The sequence below is a fragment of the Triturus cristatus genome, chromosome 12 (assembly GCF_964204655.1).
Source record: "Triturus cristatus chromosome 12, aTriCri1.1, whole genome shotgun sequence".
In the NCBI taxonomy this organism is placed as follows: domain Eukaryota; kingdom Metazoa; phylum Chordata; class Amphibia; order Caudata; family Salamandridae; genus Triturus; species Triturus cristatus.
In genome coordinates this window covers 79,953,363-79,974,068 of record NC_140595.1, presented here as the reverse complement: position 1 = coordinate 79,974,068, position 20,706 = coordinate 79,953,363, and the positions used below count along the sequence as shown (strand labels likewise).

General features: G+C 43.3%; 1 protein-coding gene across 3 annotated transcripts in view; it reads left to right on the top strand.

Annotated features, from left to right (window-relative positions):
- CGN (cingulin) overlaps window positions 1–20,706 on the top strand; it is a 235,070-nt gene that overhangs the window by 100,944 nt on the left and 113,420 nt on the right. For all 3 annotated transcript variants that reach the window (XM_085639426.1, XM_085639428.1, XM_085639427.1), the window contains one exon: window positions 10,216–11,557. In XM_085639426.1, coding sequence (XP_085495552.1) covers window positions 10,247–11,557 — 1,311 coding nt within the window. In that variant the 5' untranslated portion in view covers window positions 10,216–10,246. The remainder of the gene's footprint in view (window positions 1–10,215; window positions 11,558–20,706) is intronic.

Below are 20,706 nucleotides of genomic sequence, written 5' to 3'. Positions count from 1 at the left end.
TTGGGAGACATATTTTGTGGCGCGCTCAAGCCACAGAGGGATCGCGCCGCCCAAAAAGATGGGAACCACACAGGTTTGGACTCTCTCTTGTGAATTGGCGCTGCAAGCACTTTAAATCAGCAGGCACGAGTTAATCTGGGGGCCCAATGGAGGGCTTTGAACTTTGTCCTGTTAAACTGTCGACATGAACGGACCCACTGGAGGGCGTAACAAAGCATTACTTATACTACAAACACCAGCGTGCATTGCAGAATGACGTGAACTGAGGCACACCAGGGGCCACTTTAGAATAATTTAAAAGCACATGGGATGTTTGGCAGGTTGCTTGGAACTCACCGTTTATGCCGATTGCCTCTGAGGAAAGAGATGGAATCTCTGAAACGCGTCAGGCTCAGGCTATGAACACTGGATTAACAACTGCCTGTTTTGTGTTGAATAAAGAATGTTCCTTAAACTTGCAGCGGGTGCGGCCTCAAGCGTTTGAGCAATGTTGGGAGATATATATATATATATATATATATATATATATATATATATATATATATATATATATATATATATATATATATATATAACGTAGATTCCGCTGTAGGTTTTCTTTCTGCCAAGTAACGGACACGGACCCAGACTGGTGCTAGAAAGTGTTTATTCCACCGTCGCCATAACGCGTTTCAGCTCCGTAGAGCCTTGATCACATGACATGGTAACCACCTTATGTGTCTTATTTAAAGTCATGCACAACATTTTTGGAACGTCACATGGTCATAGATATAGAAAACAGACATCATTGTGTTATCGTAATCGGCATATTGTAAAACCAGTGTTAAACTTCTACTGAAAGTTATACACACAATAGATGCCACATTGGCAATCAACGTTATATATATATTATTCTTGCCTTTACAGATAGTAAATGATGTTATATATCTCATACTGATTGCATTGTCACATTTTATTGGGTTAAATCCCTGTTTGCGTACAATATATAGTCAGACCGTTCGGACCCCTACGTGTTACCAGAGTATGTTGTGCAAAATCATGCTGTGCAAAGCCGTGCTTTATATGTACAAAAAGTGCAGTGTGCAAAGTGAAATGAGAGTTGAGCATATCAGCAACCTAAACCCATAAAGGATAGCATCTGATTTTTCCATGATCTTACAGACATATTCAATAATTTACTATTTTGAAAAGTATCTTATATAATTTGAGGAAGATATCTGTGGATATCGGAATACCACATAATGGTTATCCAATTTGGCAGCTTTTAAAGTGCAATGTGCAGATTCCAATAAATTACGGTATATAAATACAATATATGTACAAATATATATATATATATATATAATATAATAAAGATGAATATATAAATACATAAATATATAAATACTTAAAATATATACATACTAATATCCATACACCAATCTAAAGGAATCATTCTAGAGCACTGATTTTTTTAACAGTTTCTAATGCATGCCAAGATGTTACTTAATTTGCAAATTTACTGATGATTGTTCAGTGATAGTTTTCAATTAAGGCATGTATGTAGATCTTCTGTAACATTCAACCCTGATGGTACCTTTGAGTCCAACTGAATTATATATCTTCTTTCAAGTTTTCTCAGTTTGGTGACCCTATCTCCTCCTCGTCTACTGGGTGGTACTGAGTCCACAACAAAGTATTTAAGGGCTGTGTTATCGGAGTTGTGTTTTTCTTTTAAATGACGTGCCACAGGATATGTATTATCTTGATTCGTTATGGCACGTAAGTGTGAAGAATACGTTTATGCACCTGCAACACAATAATGCCTACGTATTGCAGGACACAAGAGCACTGTAACACATACACAGCAAACTCCGTTTTACATGTTAATAATTTGTCTATTTTGAATTCTCTATCACTGAAAGGGGTATTGTAAGTATTTTTATTTATCCTATGTGTGCACGCCTTGCATGTTTTACATCTGAAAAATCCCTTTCTCATTTGTAGCCAGCTACTTCTGTCAATAATTTCAGGATTTGTCTTTACGATTTTATCCCTGGTTGATGGCGCTCTACTGTAGGTGATGGGGACTCTTCGAGGGACTAGAGGGCCTATTACAGGGTCACATAGTACCATCGCCCAGGACCGCCACCTCCGGGGCTTCTTTTTTAATGGGTGGGGGGGCCTCCAAGGCCCCCCCAAGCCCCGGGGAACGCCACCCCCGGGGCTTTTATTATTTATAATCACGGGGGTACATTGCCCACCCTGCTGCCCCGGGGACCACCACCTCCCCAGGGCACTAATATTCAAATTCAGGGGTCTGTTACAGAACCCCGAGCCCCTGGGACCACCCCCCCCCCCTGGGGCTGTGCAAAAGGTGGGAGGGGGGGCCACACAACCCCCCTTCTGGAGCCAGTGATGGCCCTGGGGACCGCCACCTCCCAGGGCCGGCTCCTGCAGTGACCCGGGGTGCCCACCCCTGGGACACTGCTGTTTGCAATGACAGGGCGGGAGCCTCCTGGCTCCCGCCCTGTCATTGCAAACTGCTTTGCATCAATGAAGCAAAGCAGATTGCTTTTACACAATGGGAGCTGCATGTTACAGCTCCCCATGTGGAAAAGCAATGCCGGCTCCTACAGGACGCGGGGAGCCGGCGGGACCTTTGGGGCATAGGGGCTCCCCCCACGGTCCCCAACGGCGAGGGCCAGCCCCGGGGGATGGGGTCCCCGGGGCTAGTAGTGGCCAGGAGGGGGGGGGTGTGGCCCCCCTCCCCAAAAAATAAATAAAACGAGGCAGAGCTCCGGGGGATGGGGTCCCCGGGGCTAAAAGAAGACTCAGGAGGTGTGGACTTCTGCTGCTTCTTTCTGCATTTCTTTTGCTTCTTTCTCTGCGTTTTTGCTTCTTTCTTCACATGTCCTACCTCTGTAGGCATAGTTAGAAACAAGCATTTAAAAAACCTTTGAAATTTACTGAAAAAAACATAGGTTTCAGGCACATTATAGTTAGAATTTAGCATTTGAAAAAACCTTAGAAATTCACGGGAAAAACCCATAGGTTTTAGGGAAAGTTATAGTTAGTTGGACATTTCACTCGTACAAAACCAGAGAAATTCCCCCGTTATAGTTAGTTCAGCTAACTATTACTCGCGCCCCGCAATGCGCTGCTGATGATGTCACATATTACATCACTCATGACATGATCAGTGACATCACTGATGACATCTCAAATGACATCACTCATGACATCATCTATGTGATAATTTGATACATCTTCTCACACCCTAATATAACCTTTGATACACCCACTCTAAATTACAGACTGCCATTCTCAAAACCATAGACACTCCAACACCAATAACTACATACCCACTAACTGATTCTTAGGTTTACACACACATCCACTCATTCACCCGTATAGTCACTCATACTTATGGTCACTCAGTACAGGACTATCATATGTACTCATACACCTATATAGACACTCCTACACCGCCACTCATCCATAGAGGTACTCCCACACCTAATCAGTAATGCAAATAATTAATCACACTGCCATTTACTCACCTATACAGTTATACACACACCAGCTCAATTACTCATACAAATACTAGCACATTATTACGCTCTTATACAATCACTGATACAAGCACACACTCATCCATACAGCCACTCTCACAATCACACACTCTTACTTATAGCCATTTATATACTCCAACACACATATACTGCCTTTCACATATGTAGTTACTCACACATGTACCACTGAGATATAGATTCACTCACTAACACACCGATACACACGCTCACCCACCCATACAGTCCATCACAGATGCACTCTTGAAACCATGCACCCAGTAAATCACCAACTCGCACATCTATGCACAAAGTCACCGACACCCCACCCTCACAAACACTCAGGCACCCATACAGATATTCAGCCAATCAATAACCCATATAGACACTCCTGTAGCTATTCGCAAACCCATGCAGCCGCTTACACACCAACAGACAGACGGATACAGACCATCACACAGTTTAGTCACTAACCCATGCATTCAGTAAGATACGTTTAATCAATCACTTATAGAGTCAGTCATGCACCTACTAAATCATCCATTCAGACACTTATACACCCACTCATTCTTCAATACGCCTTTCCCTATATATATTAAACATATTTAAACTTTACAGAAACACACAGTCACTGGATGATGTAATCAGTGATGTCATCAGTGATGTCACTAATCATGTCATGAGTGATGTAATATGTGACGTCCTCAGCAGTGCATTGCAGGGGCGCGAGTTATAGTTAGCTGATCTAACTATAACGGGGGAATTTCTCTGGTTTTGTACGAGTGAACTGTCCAACTAACTAGAACTATCCCTAAAATCTATGTTTTTTTCAGTGAATGTGAATATATATATAATATGAATGACGCTTGCCTTTAATCCTTGTTTAAAGTCGCAGAAAGCAAGAGCAGACCCAGATTCGTCTTGAGTGGTGTTTATTGTCAGATCACCATGTCGCCATGACGCGTTTCGGCCGGAAACACCGGCCTTGATCACACAACAGCGCATGGGCGGCATACCTCTTTATAAAGTGCAAAGGTCAGCAATATATAGACATAGAAAAGATACTACACATGATTGAGTTACACAATGTTTACAGCGTAAATGCTAAAAATGTTTAACATAATACGTTTGGATGTTTGCCAATTGTGGTAAAGCACAGAAATTAAATCAATGTAAAGTGTAATTTACATTAGCATAAAATTCATAATTTATTATTATCTACTGGCGGTCGCCAGTAGATAGTTATAGTTAGGACCGTGTTTCCATAGGAAGTCTCAAAATTCTATTTTGAATAACTTTGGCGCCGGTTGGCAAATCTTCGCGAAATTTTAAAAACTAATGGGGCGCTCCGCTCAGCTCCTACCCTGAAAGTCTCGGGGGATTAGTCAAGCGGGGGCCGAGAAAAAAGGGGGGTCCCATGCATTTTCCCGTAGGACCTTTAGTCGAAGGTACAGCCCGAACGGCTGAACAGAATTACTTGAAATTTGGCAGAGAGGTAGTCCTCAGGTCAGGCATGTGCCTTTTGGATATATGGTGTCGATCTGTTCAGTAGTTCCTGAGAAAATTGCAGTTAAAAGCACATACATATCTATAGCTGCGCACCGTGCGCGCACCCTAACGTGCGCGAGCGTAATTCTGATTAGTGTTTACATGTCAGTCAACATTCGAATCGGTCGAAATCAGGAAGTGTCGGCCGCCATTTTGTTTGTTTTCAGTGCGAGAGTGAAAAAGGAAGGTGGCGAACGTGAAAAGGGGGCAGGGTAGAGAGTTCCTGACCTCCTAGCCTTTGTCAGGGGGTCCCTGAAGGACCCCGAAGGCAGAAAAAAACATTGTAATTTTTTTTTAAAAATCGTGGAGGTGCGCGCACGGTGAAAGACCATTTGAAAAAAAATAAAAATTTTACTATGTAGTTTATTGTAAAATAAATATATATATATATATATATATATATATATATATATATATATATATAAAATAATACATACATGACTTAGCATTTAAAAAAACCGTACAAATTTACTGAAAAAACCATAGGTTTCACACACGTTATAGTTAGGAATTAGCATTTAAAAAACCTTGCAAATTCACTGAAAAAAAACATTTTCACACATGTTATAGTTTGGTGGATATTTCACTCGTAAAAAACCAATGAAATTCCCCTGTTATAGTTAGTTCAGATAACTATAACTCGCGCGACCGCCACTCTATCACAAGGATGATGTCATCAGTGATGTCATGAGTGATGCCACTGACCATGTCATGAGTGATGTAATATGTGACGTCATGAGCAGGATTGCGGGCGCGCGAGTTATAGTTATCTGAACTAACTATAACGGGGGAATTTCATTGGTTTTTTACGAGTGAAATATCCACCTAACTATAACGTGTGAAACCTATGGTTTTTTAAGTGAATTAACTATATATATATATATATATATATATATATATATATATATATATATATATATATATTCCAACAAAGTGCCCTGAAGCATTCGAGAGGCACACGACAGTCCTCCGCCCTCCGGGCTTCTCGTAAAACATTCCTTTCCGCTCCACAAAGTTCTCTCGCCCTACGCGTTTCAGGGAAACATCCCCTTCCTCATGGGCTGCTGTTAGGAACACTCGAAATGCATCGTTAACATTCAATGACCTTTTATTACAACGGGCCTCCAAGTGGGCGTGTGCTAAGTGCACCGTCACACAGATTGCTGGGACTTGTGGTTCAACACGATGCAAATTATTTATTTACCTTTAAGTAAGGTCGAGTGTTCATACAAAATTATTGCACTTTGTTGGATTGTTTAGCTACACGGCGGCCCGGCCGTGGAGAGTGCACCATCGCTGGCTGACACGGAAGAGGTATTGTCAGCACAACGAGGCTCTGAGCTCCAAACTGATTGGGACTCTTGGAGCACAGGACTCCACATTTGAATTGTAACAAACCGGACCGCAACTCAGCCTACTTAAGGCTAACATTTGCAATAATTTTGTATAAACACTCGACCTTACTTAAAGGTAAATAAATAATTTGCATCGTGTTGAACCACAAGTCCAAGCAATCTGTGTGACGGTGCACTTAGCACACGCCCACTTGGAGGCCTGTTCTAATAAAAGGTCATTGAATGATAACGATGCATTTTGAGTGTTCCTAACAGCAGCCCATGAGGAAGGGGATGTTTCCCTGAAACGCGTAGGGCGAGAGAACTTTGTGGAGCGGAAAGGAATGTTTTACGAGAAGCCCGGAGGGCGGAGGACTGTTGTGTGCCTCTCGAATGCTTCAGGGCACTTTGTTGGAATATATATATATATATATATATATATATATATATATATATATATATATATATATATATATATATATATAATGCTCCAAAGTTGCCCCTCAGATAAGGCAGCACTCGAGACTTCAACTTGCTGCCATGAGCCTTTATTGGTATGGAGGGATTACGTCCGCTGGTAAAATCAAGCAGCTGAATCCGCGGCAGCCTGACTCATTTCAAAGTTTCGTTCTTCTTCAGAGGCTGACGATATCAGGTGAGTGCAAGAGGTCCTCTGTTCCCGTAATTTATGCATATGGCACACCCAAGATTGGGACGCTCGTATGAGACAGTGCATGGCATGCTGGGATTTGAGTCTTCTAAAGACAGTCATTGTGAGCGCAACCATTTGTGGACTGGAATTTCGGACTCTAATTCCCAGCATGACATGCACTGTCTCATACAAGCGTCTCAATCTTGGGCGTGCCATATGCATAAATTACGGGAACAGAGGCCGTCTTGCACTCACCTGATATCGTCGGCCTCTGAAGAAGAAGGAAACTTTGAAACGCGTCAGGCTGCTGGTGATTCAGCTGCTTGATTTAACCAGCGGACGTAATCCCTCCATACCAATAAAGGCTCATGGCAGCAAGTTGAAGTCTCCAGTGCTGCTTTATCTGAGGGGCAACTTTGGAGCATAATATATATAATATTCTCCCAAATTTTGCCCTGCAAATGAGTCCGCACTCACAGCCAGGTAAGTTGCACAACATGCACAAACATTTATTTACGTGGATGAAGCAAGCATTTTAGTCCAGGTCTTGTTCCTGTAACTGCCGGACGCGTTTCCAAGATCCATATCTCCTTTTTCAAAGGCGCTTGAAAACCCTTCTGGTGCGCTCTTGCAAGGTATACTGCTTTGCATAATTAATTGATACTCCACTCTCTTTTGGAAAGCCATTACGGTACTTGTGGTTTAATTGCTTTTTACCCTCAAGTGGGTTTCTGTGGTTTTCACAACTTTATCAAGGGAACCAGCCCTCCAGTGGGTTTCCAGACTGACAGTCCTGCTTCCCTCCGATTTGAAATACCTGCTTGTCCTTAGTTGATTTGGCATAAGTCCAAAAACACAGTCCCTTTCTTTCTGGGCGGTGCGTCTACTCCATGGCTGAACAAGCCGTGTGTAAATCTCCCAAATGAGTCCACACTCACAACCATATATATAATATTTTTTGTAATCAAATGTGCGTCAGACCTTTGCAAGCTTTGATTCGTGTCATTTCTTTAGTTACCATGTGTACCATGTCATTTTATAGCCATCAGCTCTGTGTTCAGACACCAGTCGGGCCTGATTCGTAATTATGTGAAAATTAACTGTGTGGGGATTTATTTATTATAGATGGTAAACAGTGTCATCCAGGGATGAAGTATTTATTGAGTGCTCTAAATGGAGAAACCTGGCATAATATGTCAGGTGAAACCTTGCTTTATTTTTCACATAAGCTTTAATTCCAAACCCTCCTTCTACCCTTATTTGTACACGGGTCAGAGTTGATCCTCTTACATTTCCTTGTGCTCTAGTAAAATCTTTTGTATAATCACAACCTTCCGATATCTTCGCTTACATTGAAGATAACCAATGTACGGTTCTATCTATTTATCTGTCTATATCTGTCTATCATCTATCTAAGAGCTCAAAATAGAAAACATTTCCTTGATTTAACTTTGTCATTACAGTTCAAATCTTAGCATCTTCTACTGGAGCCATTTTGGCTCACTGTGTTTTGTTCCCCATAAGAAGATCTCTGGACACTTGAGGGTTTGGTTGAAGCTTGACATCCCACTGATGTCCCTCTCTCCCTAACCCGTGGTTCCCAAGGGAAATTGCCAGGTTTCCAGTGGTGGAGCCAAATATAGATTTTAATTTTTCCTGCCCGAGTCAGCCATGAAAGGAATAACGTTCCCGGTTTAAAAAAAAAAAAAAGGCCACGAATGATCGCCCCCCCCCCCCCCCCCCGTGTTTTCGTGGACATAAATCCACACCTTGGTTTGTTACTGTGAAGCACAAAGAAATGCTGGCCTGACCCTTAAACAATGTTTTTTTTCTGAAATCTGCCTTCCATGGCAGCATGAATGGTTCTTTGGGTGCAAAGAGATCAAGTCAAAAGCGATTTCTTCACATGATGGGCGGCGCTCTACAGGGGTGGCAGAGGCAGGACCTTCTTGGCGCCGACTGATTTACAAACTGCGAGGTCTAAATGACTGACTAGCTCCTAAGCCTTTACCCTCTGCTTTATTGTCCTATTCCTAGTTTTGCTTCTCCTCCGAGTTGCATTTCAAGTATTCCCAGGCTGTAGTTGGTGGGGTGGGGTAGGGAGGAGGATGGAGGAGGGCGAGAACAAGGACAGGACAAGATTGCTGCAGTCAGGCCTTCTAAATGAAGGTGCTGTCTACTTTGTGTCACTGCACTGACAAGCAAAGGAAAGAGTCATCAAGTTGAGAGGGCATTGCAGCCTGGTCATTTAATAATTTAGTAAGAGAACCGTGCTGATGTAATTGGAAACACTGAAAGAAGTGCTACTCAGCACGCGTCTCAGCCATCTTTGGCATTTCAGATCTTAAAGCAAGAATCGGTTTCAGTGTTTGCTTTTGAAAATGTAGAATTATGTAAAACCGAACCTAAGCTCCTGGAAAGACTAATGTATTGCTTGTAGTGGTAAATATGTGACGAGAAGACTTGGGAAAAACAGTCCCATCTAAGATCATTAAATTCTACCAATAGAGTGATTCCTAAATACTCAATGAAATGCATGGAAGGGCAAAGCTCCTATGTGATGGAATTACCTTTCGGATCCTCTACATCCTGAAAATAATTTCATACGGTTTAGGGAACTTTGCAAAACGTGGTTGTTCAAGCAGGTATATCACTGCTGATTGTTTCCTTTCCTCTGCTCTCATTAATTCTCTAACTACTCCGCGTTAAGATATTGTTGGTGAACGTGCGCCTAATCAAGTTATCTTAAAATAATGTAACACAACCAGTTGAGTGTTGAAGGTGGGTAATTAAGGCGGGATTGATAAAAATGAAAGATTCGAGCATTGGATGCACTGCCAGATGAAATTAATAGATAGTAGTCCCATAAAGGTAATTAATGCTTACTCGGGCTTTCCTTGCCATTTGAAATCGTGAGTTGCTCAGTTGCTCCGCCCCATAAAAAGTGTCCTTTACACATGCAGATCTTCTAATGCTATTAGAGAGGCAATCAGCTCAGATAGATAAGCTGCTTTTTATAAAATGCCAATTATTTTGATAGCTTCTGTAGCTGCCAGCTGAGATATATTTTACAATATTCACTCCACTGAGCTAGTGACACTTAGCAATGTTTTTTCTTTTCTTGTTTCAGGATAAGGTTGGCATATCCCGGAATATATTGAATGGAAAGGAACATTAATGGCGAGATGGCCGACAAGCTGAACCCTGTTGACTATGGGGTGCAAATCCGGTTCATCGATGACCTAAAGGAGCCAGCAAAGTCACAGAAGACCAGAAGTAGAACCCCGAAAGCAAACTCCTATGGCGTGGCCGTACGAGTCCAGGGAATCGATGGGCAGCCATTTGTGGTTCTTAACAGCGGGGAGAAGAGGGAGTCATCCTATGGTGTTCAAATTAGGACAGAAAACACTTACAGAGAGACTGCCTCAAATAACCCACCTGTGCCCAATTTGCCCCCTGACTCCTATGAACGGGTTTCAAACACCAGCAAGGTAGCGGGCTCTATCAGTTCAGATTCTGACCTTCCCGAGAATCCTTATGCTGTTAGAAGGGCCCCCCAAAGAATATCGCAAACTGGCTCCCAGTATAGCAGTACGTCCGATGAGGAGCAGGGTTCAAAGTATTACACAAAGGCACAGCAGTCACGGAACTTTCAGTCCGGCACTGGGAGTAGACCTCCCTCCAGGGATCAGGTACCTTCACCACCACAGAGAGGGTATACGTCACAGTTGTCTAAGAACTCTTCTGTGGAGGACCTAAGAAGATCCCGATCCCAGGACTCTATACTTTCCGCTGACGTGGGGGACCCCTATGGAGAAAGACACTACAGCGAACGTTCATCCCCAATTAATGCACGTCCATCCCAACCCACAGGTGGAGACAGCGGGAGCAGTAGAACTGCTGATGTCAGTAAAAGTAAAAGGATTGACGTTAGGGAAGAAAGGAATAACATCTCAGGACTAAGGCCAATGGTGAGACAGCAGTCTGTGTCTCCTGAGGTTCCAAAACACCCTCTGCCAAAAGCCCCTGTACCCCCTGCATCCCGGGTTGCCGACAGGACCACGGAAACCACTGACATTGACACCAAGCCCCTCTCGTCTGTGGATTCGTTGATAAGTAAATTTGATGTGAAAGGCCAGCCAAGAGGCCGATCAACTGGGCGGAGGAGCCGCATCTCACTGGATGAGCGAAAGAGGTCTCAGAGCTTGGATCGCTTGGACCAAGTGACCCATTATGATATGGCTGACTTCAGGGAGCTGCAAGGGAGGGAATTGTCCAGAGTGCAGAATGGGAGCCAGCCAGGCACAGACAGCACTTCCTTCAACATCAGCAGCCTGAGTAGACTGCAGCGAGGAGGGTCTCAGGAGGTCGAGGTGAGCCGGTCCGAGCTCACCAGGGAATGGCTGAACAAGAGTGTGGAGGAGCCTGTGATAGAGCGACAGCAGCAAAAGAAAGTTCAAGCAGAGCTGCAGGTAACATTTCTTTTTCTGTGCCCTTTTGTAGTGGCATAAATAAAGCATTCAAAGTGATTGTGTAAGTGCGTTGGTTCAAAATCTATTGGAAATGCTTTATATGACTAGTCTGTGTTTAAGTAATTGTTATTGATTATGTCACTATATGTATAGAATCTACCTTTAGGCTATGCACTCACTTGTAGCAGTATCAATGTGGAAATAACAAGGACTGTACATTTGTAGACACTTATTTGCATGATGCCTGAAGAAATCCTCTGCTCCACGAGTAAGAGAAACAACATTGTGCCTGGAACTCTATTAGAAAACAAAGCAAATTAAATAAATGTTGTCCTTAGTAACAGTTTACAGTGTTCAGCAAAGGCAAGTAAAATAACATTGATTTGTCTCTACTTAACTCCTCTTAAGAAAGGAATAATTCTCCAGGATATGCAGAAAACCTTCATTTCTGTTACTTTTCAGGACATTTAATGTGAATAATACCTGAGATTCCCGGGGTGCCTTGAGGGCAAAGTCGGGGTTTGGTATATCTATTACTCACACAGAGAACATTTGAATTGGAACAGTGGGCACATTAGTGGCACTTAGTTCTAAAGTGCTCTGTGGGAGTTCATGCTTCAGGTATCTACTTTCCCTATTAGAGATTCGTCCTTTTTGCACAGCGTTCAGTTTCTTCGGTCCCTCTGTTAGATGGGCCTCTGTCTTGCAAAAGGCAAAAATACTGCTATGCCTCTTGTAACTGATTTATGCTATGCATTTTTAGTTTTCCAACTCTGATTGTTCTGACTTTTTCTTTAAATTCTTAGCATTTCTATTTACATGCTTCTATGGTCCCCACCTTTGGATTTGTCTCAGTACCAACACTTCTGGAGTTTCACATATAGAAGGAATTGAGGCCATCCGGATTCAAGAGAGTCCCTTTATTTTCACAGGCCTAGGATAATTGTACTGTCCAGCCGGTTTACTCCTAAAAAAGGGCTCTACGACCAGTGAGCTGTACAGTACCACTTATTCCTCCAACGTGATCAACTGAAATGTCACACTGAGCTTGCAAAGAAGTGCCATCCAGGCTTAACTTCAATGAAGAGGGCTTATATGCAACATGTACTTTTTCACTGAAAACAAATAGATAGGTCGTCTCCATAACCTTATTGTAGTAATTTTCGCATCACATAGAATGTTCGGCCTATATATAATTCCTCCAGTTTTTCCGTGTTTCAATGTTCTACCTAGTCCTGTGTCCCATTTTTTTACACCTAAGATTCTGCAACCTATTGTACTGTTATACGCATAGTCTAGGTTGTGCGCCTCACACCATTCTTCCCAAATCTTCCTATATTTATCTCAACACCATCTCGATTATATTTCTCTCTTCTACCCTACAACAATCCATAACCATGAGTCAATTATTGTATGTCTGTATCGTTTTCCCATCTCATATCCATACTATATTCTGTCCTCCACTGCCTTCTCATATTACATAAATGCTTGTATTTATGTAGTGCTAATTCCCACTCTCTCATACCTCAAAAACCGGATTTTAACATCGAATTCAGTTTTCAAGTCTGTCATATTGGTTAATAATTTGTTGATTTGCTCATAGTACTAAGTAATCTTTGGGCATTTCACCACAAATGGTCTCCTTGTGTATATCATTTTCCCCCTAAGGATTAGCATCAAACTTAACATGCCACTAGAAAACCAATCCTTCAAAGTTTCTGGCAAATTTCATGTGTTTGTCACAGAGTGCCAATCCTATTAACAAAACCATTTTTCTTCCCCCATGTTGAACAGCCTCCCCGTTTGATCAATAAGCACTAATGTCAAACTACCAAGAGTAGGCTAAATGTGTAAAGACTCTCGCAAATTTCGTGCAGAGACGTTAAATTGAGCCCCCTTTAAAATACATAAATAAAAAAAGTTGGGACTTATAGCTTGGTTCCAGTAGCTCAGTGAGCACGGGATCCATGCCTGGGCATACCTGTTGCTCGTAGGGCGAGAACTGCAACAAAATGATGGATGATGGAATACTTGAAATAATCTCAGCCACGGTTAATCGTTTGGGCCGCATCCTAGTCCATAACTTTCCACCCACCATGCCTCCTCAGTTTGATACTAGCCATATGCAAATCAGTCTTGACCCTGCCCCACTGCCAGGCCAACAAAACCTGTTTTATGAGTGAAGTTTTAATTCCATGCCATGTAAAGCTTTTCAGTGGTTTTGGCTATACAAGCAAAATTTCCTCAGAGCTAAAATGGGAAAACACTTTTTACCCACTCCCCTTAACTTTTTTTTTACCCTTCAGACCTGTATGAAATATGGCAAGCTGGACCTTAGCTTACTGTGGCTGTCAATGGCAAATTTGGTGCAGATCCGTCCATGGGGACCAAAGTTATAGGCAAATCAAAAAATTCCCTTTCAATGTAAAGCGTGACTGAACCATTACTACACAGTGGCGACTGCCATTTCATATCTCTTTTCTCTTTCTTGCTCTTTTTTCACCCACGTTGCTTGCCCCCACCATTTTTGTTGATTATACCCTGGGCTTCCTCCTTCATTGGTCTCTGTATCCATGCTCTGTAGAGCTAGCAAGCAATGACTAAGAGCATTGTGGATATGCTTTAATTTTAGAGTGGCCAAAATGAAGAGTCCCTTAATATTAGGCTGTAAAACGTTTAGCGTGTCATTCTTTGGATGGCAGATGAGGGGATCTGCTCCTTGTTGCATGTCTCACCAAGCTCTAACTTTCAATTGGTTTCACAAGGAAAAAAGAGAAGGAACGTCTGTTAAATAGAAAGCATTGTTTATTATGTTCTTGTTCTGGTTTTGACCCAGGCTATGGTTTTCTTTTCAAACTCTTATTCATGGTGTGCCCCTTCGTAGATTGGCTGCTGCTGAGAGGGAATGTAAGGAAGAAGGAAAGAGACATGGGCATAGATTGTTGTGTGGACTTGTGAAGTCAACAGTTTCGTTTTCTGAATGTTGCAAACACAAGGAATGCTTGACCCTGCTGTTCACTGACCTGGGTAGCTTTATCATCCTGTGTCTCCTTCTGTGCATCCTGGCAGGTGTCCACAGCGTTGCAGTGGGCTGTCAGCTCCTTAGCCTCCATTAAGTTTCTCCGTCCGGGACCTTCTCTGCCTCTGATATTCCTTTCCTCCCATCAGCCCTCACTTCCAGTGCATCTGGCCTCGCAATTTATTAGGTCTCGTCTAGCGTGGCTGCGCACATGCGCAGCTCGCTCGGCGAGATTTAATGAGTCTGAGTAGCTTCAGTAAAGGGCTTTAAGCCCGCCCCTCTTTTCCATTGGCTGGCGTCACCGTTTATGCTAAACGGTGGCCAGCCATTGGAAAAGAGCTTTCCATGTTGCCTCCCTTTGGCTTTTTCAGCCGGCCCACTTGGACGGCCTCGCCTGCTTTCCGTACGCCGTGAAAGGTTTCTTTTCTTTATGGGGCCATGTGTTTCAAACACATGGCCCCATAAAGACAAGCTCCGGTGCGATCCTCTTTCGCTTTCAGGGCGCTTGTTTTTTATTTTTTCATTTTTGTTGCTTTCAAATCGGTCATAAACACGGACTTTAAAAAAAAATACCAATGTGTAGATATGTTTTGACAGCGCTTTTGCTTGCTGTCGCAGCCCTGGGTAATTTCGTATAATTTGTCTAAAGGAAACTAAGCCAATTCCTCACAGATCCTGCTATTTCCCCACACCAAGTGCTGGATACTTTAACTGATGTAAACTGGACCCCCGCGTCCAATTGTACCACTCCACTTTTACACCAGATTCGGGCACTGGGGTGTTTAAGGGCTCTTTTGCTTGCTGTCGCAGCCTTGAGTATCAGGTTGCTGCTGCAGTCCGGCGGACCCAGTCATTTAGCGGTTTAAAAACACGATCTTGCAGGCCAATCCGGAAATGTTCCACATCGGACACAAAAACGACTTTATTATAACTTAAAAGCATTCTAAACCATGTCAAACACATTTACACTGAGCGGTCTGAAGATCGGATATCCAAGGAAGCAGACGTGTTGTGCATTTATAATGTCTAGATTAGAAGCTGCTCGAAAACAATCCAGTTCCTATATTTAGGCAATTTTCTTGCAAATTCTGATTTGGGCGTAAACTCCCCAGCGCCCGAATCTGGTGTAAAAGTGGAGTGGTACAATTGGACGCGGGGGTCCAGTTCTCATCAGTTTAAGTATCCAGCACTTGGTGTGGGGAAAGAGCAGGACCTGTGAGGAAATGGCTTGGTTTCCTTTAGACAAATTATACGAAATTACAACCCCCCCCCAAGAATAAGACACTAAATTATGCAAATTTGCAAATCCAGTTTTTTTAGCACGAAATGTACAATGCAAGAATGTGCTTCTCTCCGGGACTCATTTTGCGCATCAAAAAAACATTCAAAAAACCGCATGTGAGGTAAACAGCCAATCGAGTTAGATTATTTGTGTTGTTCCCGCGCTCCAGCAGTAGGATTTTTATACGAATGCAAGCGCAATTAAGTCTCATGATGTACAGCACGTGTCCTAATTAGCATAATGATATATACCTGAAATTAAGCGAAACTGTGACGTAAAGGAATTTCACTGGGGGAGAGGCGGGGAGAGATAAATCATATGGTGTTAAATGCAATAAGTAATGCTTGGGTGAACTTATGAAAAGAAGAGGGTCATGGGGAGAGAGGAGAAATGGAAGGTGATATTTCTCTGGCACTAATAAATGGGCGACTTGTGTAAAGTTGTGAGAGTGGAACTCGAAAGGTCTCCTTTGCAGCGCAATTATCATAGACTCAGTAACAACACACAAAGTTAAAATTTGTGATTAGAAGGTTTTTTTTTTTTTTTTAAGACTTTATTTATTTTTTGAAAAGAAACAATACAGAGATCTCCGCAGTGGGTACGTTCAACATAGGTGTGAGAGATACATTTCGACAATTCTGTCCTCCTGTCCAATAACAATCTATAAGCCTGGCTCCAGGCAGCATTATTCTGTAAACCATTACAACAATCACATCCGTCGGAACCCATAGCGGAGTACTGTGCAGCACTGACCCTCCCCATATCCGCCCAGATCATTAGAACTCAACATTCATATTGGTCATATCAAATCCCTGCGCAACCCTCATTTCTGTACCCGAAGCAGGGAAACCCGCAGCGCTCCAGCCATCCCAAGGCCCAAAAATTTGTGATTAGAAGGTTCACACGTGCTATGGTGCAAGCTTGTGGCTGTGACCCAGCTTTCGTGATCTGAAGCAGTTTCTGATAATACCTTTTATTAAATGGCAACGCAGCCGTCCAGGTTTGGAGCGACTCCCCTTCAGAGCCAACCCGGGCAAACGTGTCCTTGACAGAACATCTGCAACCGAAACAGCTGAGTTTCTTCAGTTCGGCCCAACGAAAGAGAGCCGAGTTGGTGAGTTTCACAATGACCCACCGTGTCAGGAAAATGAAACCAGCTGCTGGAACAACGCAGTGCTATCTTTCGTCTGACAAACGACGGTGGAAAGTCTTTGATCCGTGTTGCAAGCACCAGCGCTACTCAAAATGGATGTTAAATAAAAAAGGTAGCACCCCAAAAAATAAACTTCATGGCGCATAAGGTCCAGCCATATTTAACACGGGTTTGTACATACTTTTTTCAATGACTTAATTTTTTCCTATACGATGAGACATACGATCAAATGAAGGAACAGCAATCTACCTATGCTATTTAAAAAAAAAAAAAAAAAAAAAGCCATAGAAGGACGCATACATCCTGACCACGTACTACATTATGAAGAAGCATTGAAAATGCAATAGGTCTTTCCTTTGATTAAGTTAAAGCCATTTGCTTTGCTAATGGTATTGCAAAGCAAATGGCTTTAACTTAATAAAAGACGAGACCTATTGCATTTTTAATGCTTTTAAGCTTGTGCTGGCCCATTTGTTGGCTGTCCATTACATACAGTGCATGCCCCTCAGCCATTCCCTGCTTGTGAGGCCTTTGAAGATTGTGACCATGAGATGAAGTTCACATTGGTTTGGCTGCAGCCATTGTGGTGAGTGACTGTGAGGGAGAAATGCTGATGGGACAGGAACCAGCAAAGCACTTGGGGATTGTTGCTTTATGCTTTGACATCCAGTGGCTCATGATATGCGATTGGTTAGAAGTGCATTTGGTGAGATAGACCTTGAAAGAAACAATGGCCACTTGTAACCCATGCACTTGGGCCAGATGGACAAAGCATTTTAACTGTTGCAGGCGCTTTGATTCAGTGTTTCCAACCTCTAAAATGTTTTTTGCTAGTTACTAATTCCAGGAAAAGGTTTTCCGGCTCCTTAAATGGGATTTCAAATTGATACTCATTCGGTACCTGGAAAGGGCATGCTGTAGGGCATGTCCAAACACCGAATTAGTATCATATGTATCTATGTCTTGCGACTGAAATTCGGTTGCAAAACATTGTAATTTTACTGACCCATCCACGCCAAGTTAGGGTGGTAACCCATTCACAAAACTGAAGGGAGTCTTCCCCCTTTGTGAATAAAAAAAGGTTGTTGGGCAAATAGGCAGTGGTCCAAAGGACTCTGCCAAATCTAAACCAAAAAAAACAAGCATTTGCAATGCAATAGGTCTCGCAAGTTTGAGCTATTGGCATTGTAAATGGCTATGCCTTTTATTTTGGTATTGGTTTTTAAAACATAAATAAAAGACATTGTCATTTACAATGGCAATAGCTTAAGCTCGAGTAAATGCGAGATCTATTGCATTGCAAATGCTTGTTAAACCAGTGATGAGCTGCATTTCGGGAGTTGCAGTTTCACTTTTGACATTTCTAGCGTGCAAACTGCTGTTGCTAAGAAGGAAGCCATCATTCAAGGTGCCACACACGACGTGAGGCCTCTTGTCGCCGATGGAAAAACAGGAACTCTGCAGTTGTAACGGGCCCCACGTACAGGAACTCCTCGGTTGTAACTGGCCACCTATCTGTAGGAGTTCCTGCCACTTCTGTCGAGCCGCTCGCTGCACAGAAGTGCTGACAGTCACTCACTTATAATGAGAAGCATCAAAATAGGAGTCTCAAAAGCCAGGGTCGCCGGTTACCTAAAAGGACTGCCAGAAGGTGCTCCAGGTAACATGGCACCAAGTAATAATATTGGAAGAAGGCGCCAGGAATGTGGTATAAAGAGCAGTGTCGTGAGTGGATCCTGCGATGGAAGCAGAGAACGGACCCATTTTTATCTGAAGTGCAGTGAAGTAATTCTTTTTTTTGGGAGATTTTGGTGAAATGTCTGGCAACTGTCAGATCACTGGAGAAGCTTCTGAAGATAGTACATGAGCTGGGCGAGTAAATGTGCTTTTTGCAGATATATCTGCACACCTTGGAGACTGCAAAGATTGTGGATGCACCTTCGGCAGAAATCTGAGATGCACACGCAGCCTGAATCCTCAAGCGGCTATAGCATAGAGGTGATGTGGCTTAACGGCTGTGCTGCTGAACTTGGAACTGGGGGACCAGGTCCGAGTCCGTTTAGTTTCTTAGTCTCAACATCCTATGATTCTGGGAAAATAGCTTATTCTGCCTGGGTCTAAAAAAAAATCTGACCTAGTGTAATGTAATCTGGGGCTGAGGCAAAGCGCTCTGTTGACTTTAGGACATGTGAAAATGCGCCAGTCACAGGGATTCACATGCAATAAGTCATCCGACTGGTTTATTTTGCTAGGTACGGAAATACGTGCGCGCAGACCGCAGTTCACATATTGCAGTTCCGGTGTATACGAGACCTCACGGCTTGATGAAGCCGGTGAAGTCTGCCATAAAAGTGAAACAAGTAACATCTGTATTTTTTGTTCGCCCACAGAACAAAATCCGGTTTAATTCGTTTGCGAAAAATAAAACCCAAGGCATCCGGATTAGTGCCTGTCCTTAAAGTACACCCCAGTCACCTCTCTGGTGACCGCCTATGGCCGCTTCTCTTCTAACCGCAGGGATGTTTGCTTCAATTACAGATCACTGGTTCTACTCCTAGTAAGACAGCTCAGTTGGTTAATGTGCGTGCTGCAGAGACCTCCCTGTTAACTGCAGCCCATGGGTTGCCATATTTAGCAAGCTAGTTTATAAGGCTCCTTCCACCTGCTGTACAGTTCAGATCTGTGTATAATCTGCGGTTTTCCCATTCGGATCCCGGCATGTCCGCCTTTCCATTTCCAAAGGTCAGTAAAACGCAACCCCCGCAGACGTTCCATGTAATAGTAATGGCACCTAATAACAGCCCAGTTTGTGGTTCGCGCTGTATAGGCTGTGCTCAGTATTCTAATTAAAACTTTATTCGGTATAAAAAAGATACCATAAAAGCAACAAATTATCCCAAACAGGTTGCAGGTACAGACATAAAAAAAGTTAATACTGTGCTCAGTAGTATTATGGGGTACATTCCTGTAGGCAATCATCACATTTTAGGGGCACTCACCATTTTTCCATGGCAACCTTGAGCTCTGTGGAGGGGGTCTCTGGCGCTTCCGGTGCTTCCTGGGTGGCCTGCGGCGTGTGGGTCTTGCTGTCAGACATGCTGGAAAGTGCTTGTTTTATGCTAGGTCTTTTTTATGCTTTTCAGTGTCACCTGTTTACTCTGCGCCGTATGTCCTTCCACTGCCTCCTCCCGCACGCTCTGGCTCTCCACTGGACTGAGCGGAATCGTTCTGGCACGCGGCTCGGCACAGATTCCGCCGACATGCTAGCTTCAGCGAGGGCCACAGAGAACTGGTACTCGCGACCCTCTATAGCCACCCGAATGCCGAAGATGGGAATGACACCCAACCACTCCGGGGTGCCTCTGTTAGATTCCTGGTCCCAGTGATCGAATCAACGTTTGACGCGGATCCATTAGACCACGAAGGAGCCACCCTGGAACCGATGAAGGGCCACTAGGGCGGACTGATACCCCCAAACTATGAAGACCCTCTGGTGGACTCATTGCCCCAGTGATGATAACCGGCACCCTGAGAAAAAAACACCCTGGGCTAGAGACCGTGGGGAGAGGGGGAGTAGAGTCCAGAGAGGGGGGGTACCCTCGTGGTGGAGAGCGAGGGAAGGCAGGGAGGAGGGGTCACCAAGGGTGCGCTCAGGACACTGAAGCAAGGGAAAGAGGGTGCATTGAGGGGCACTG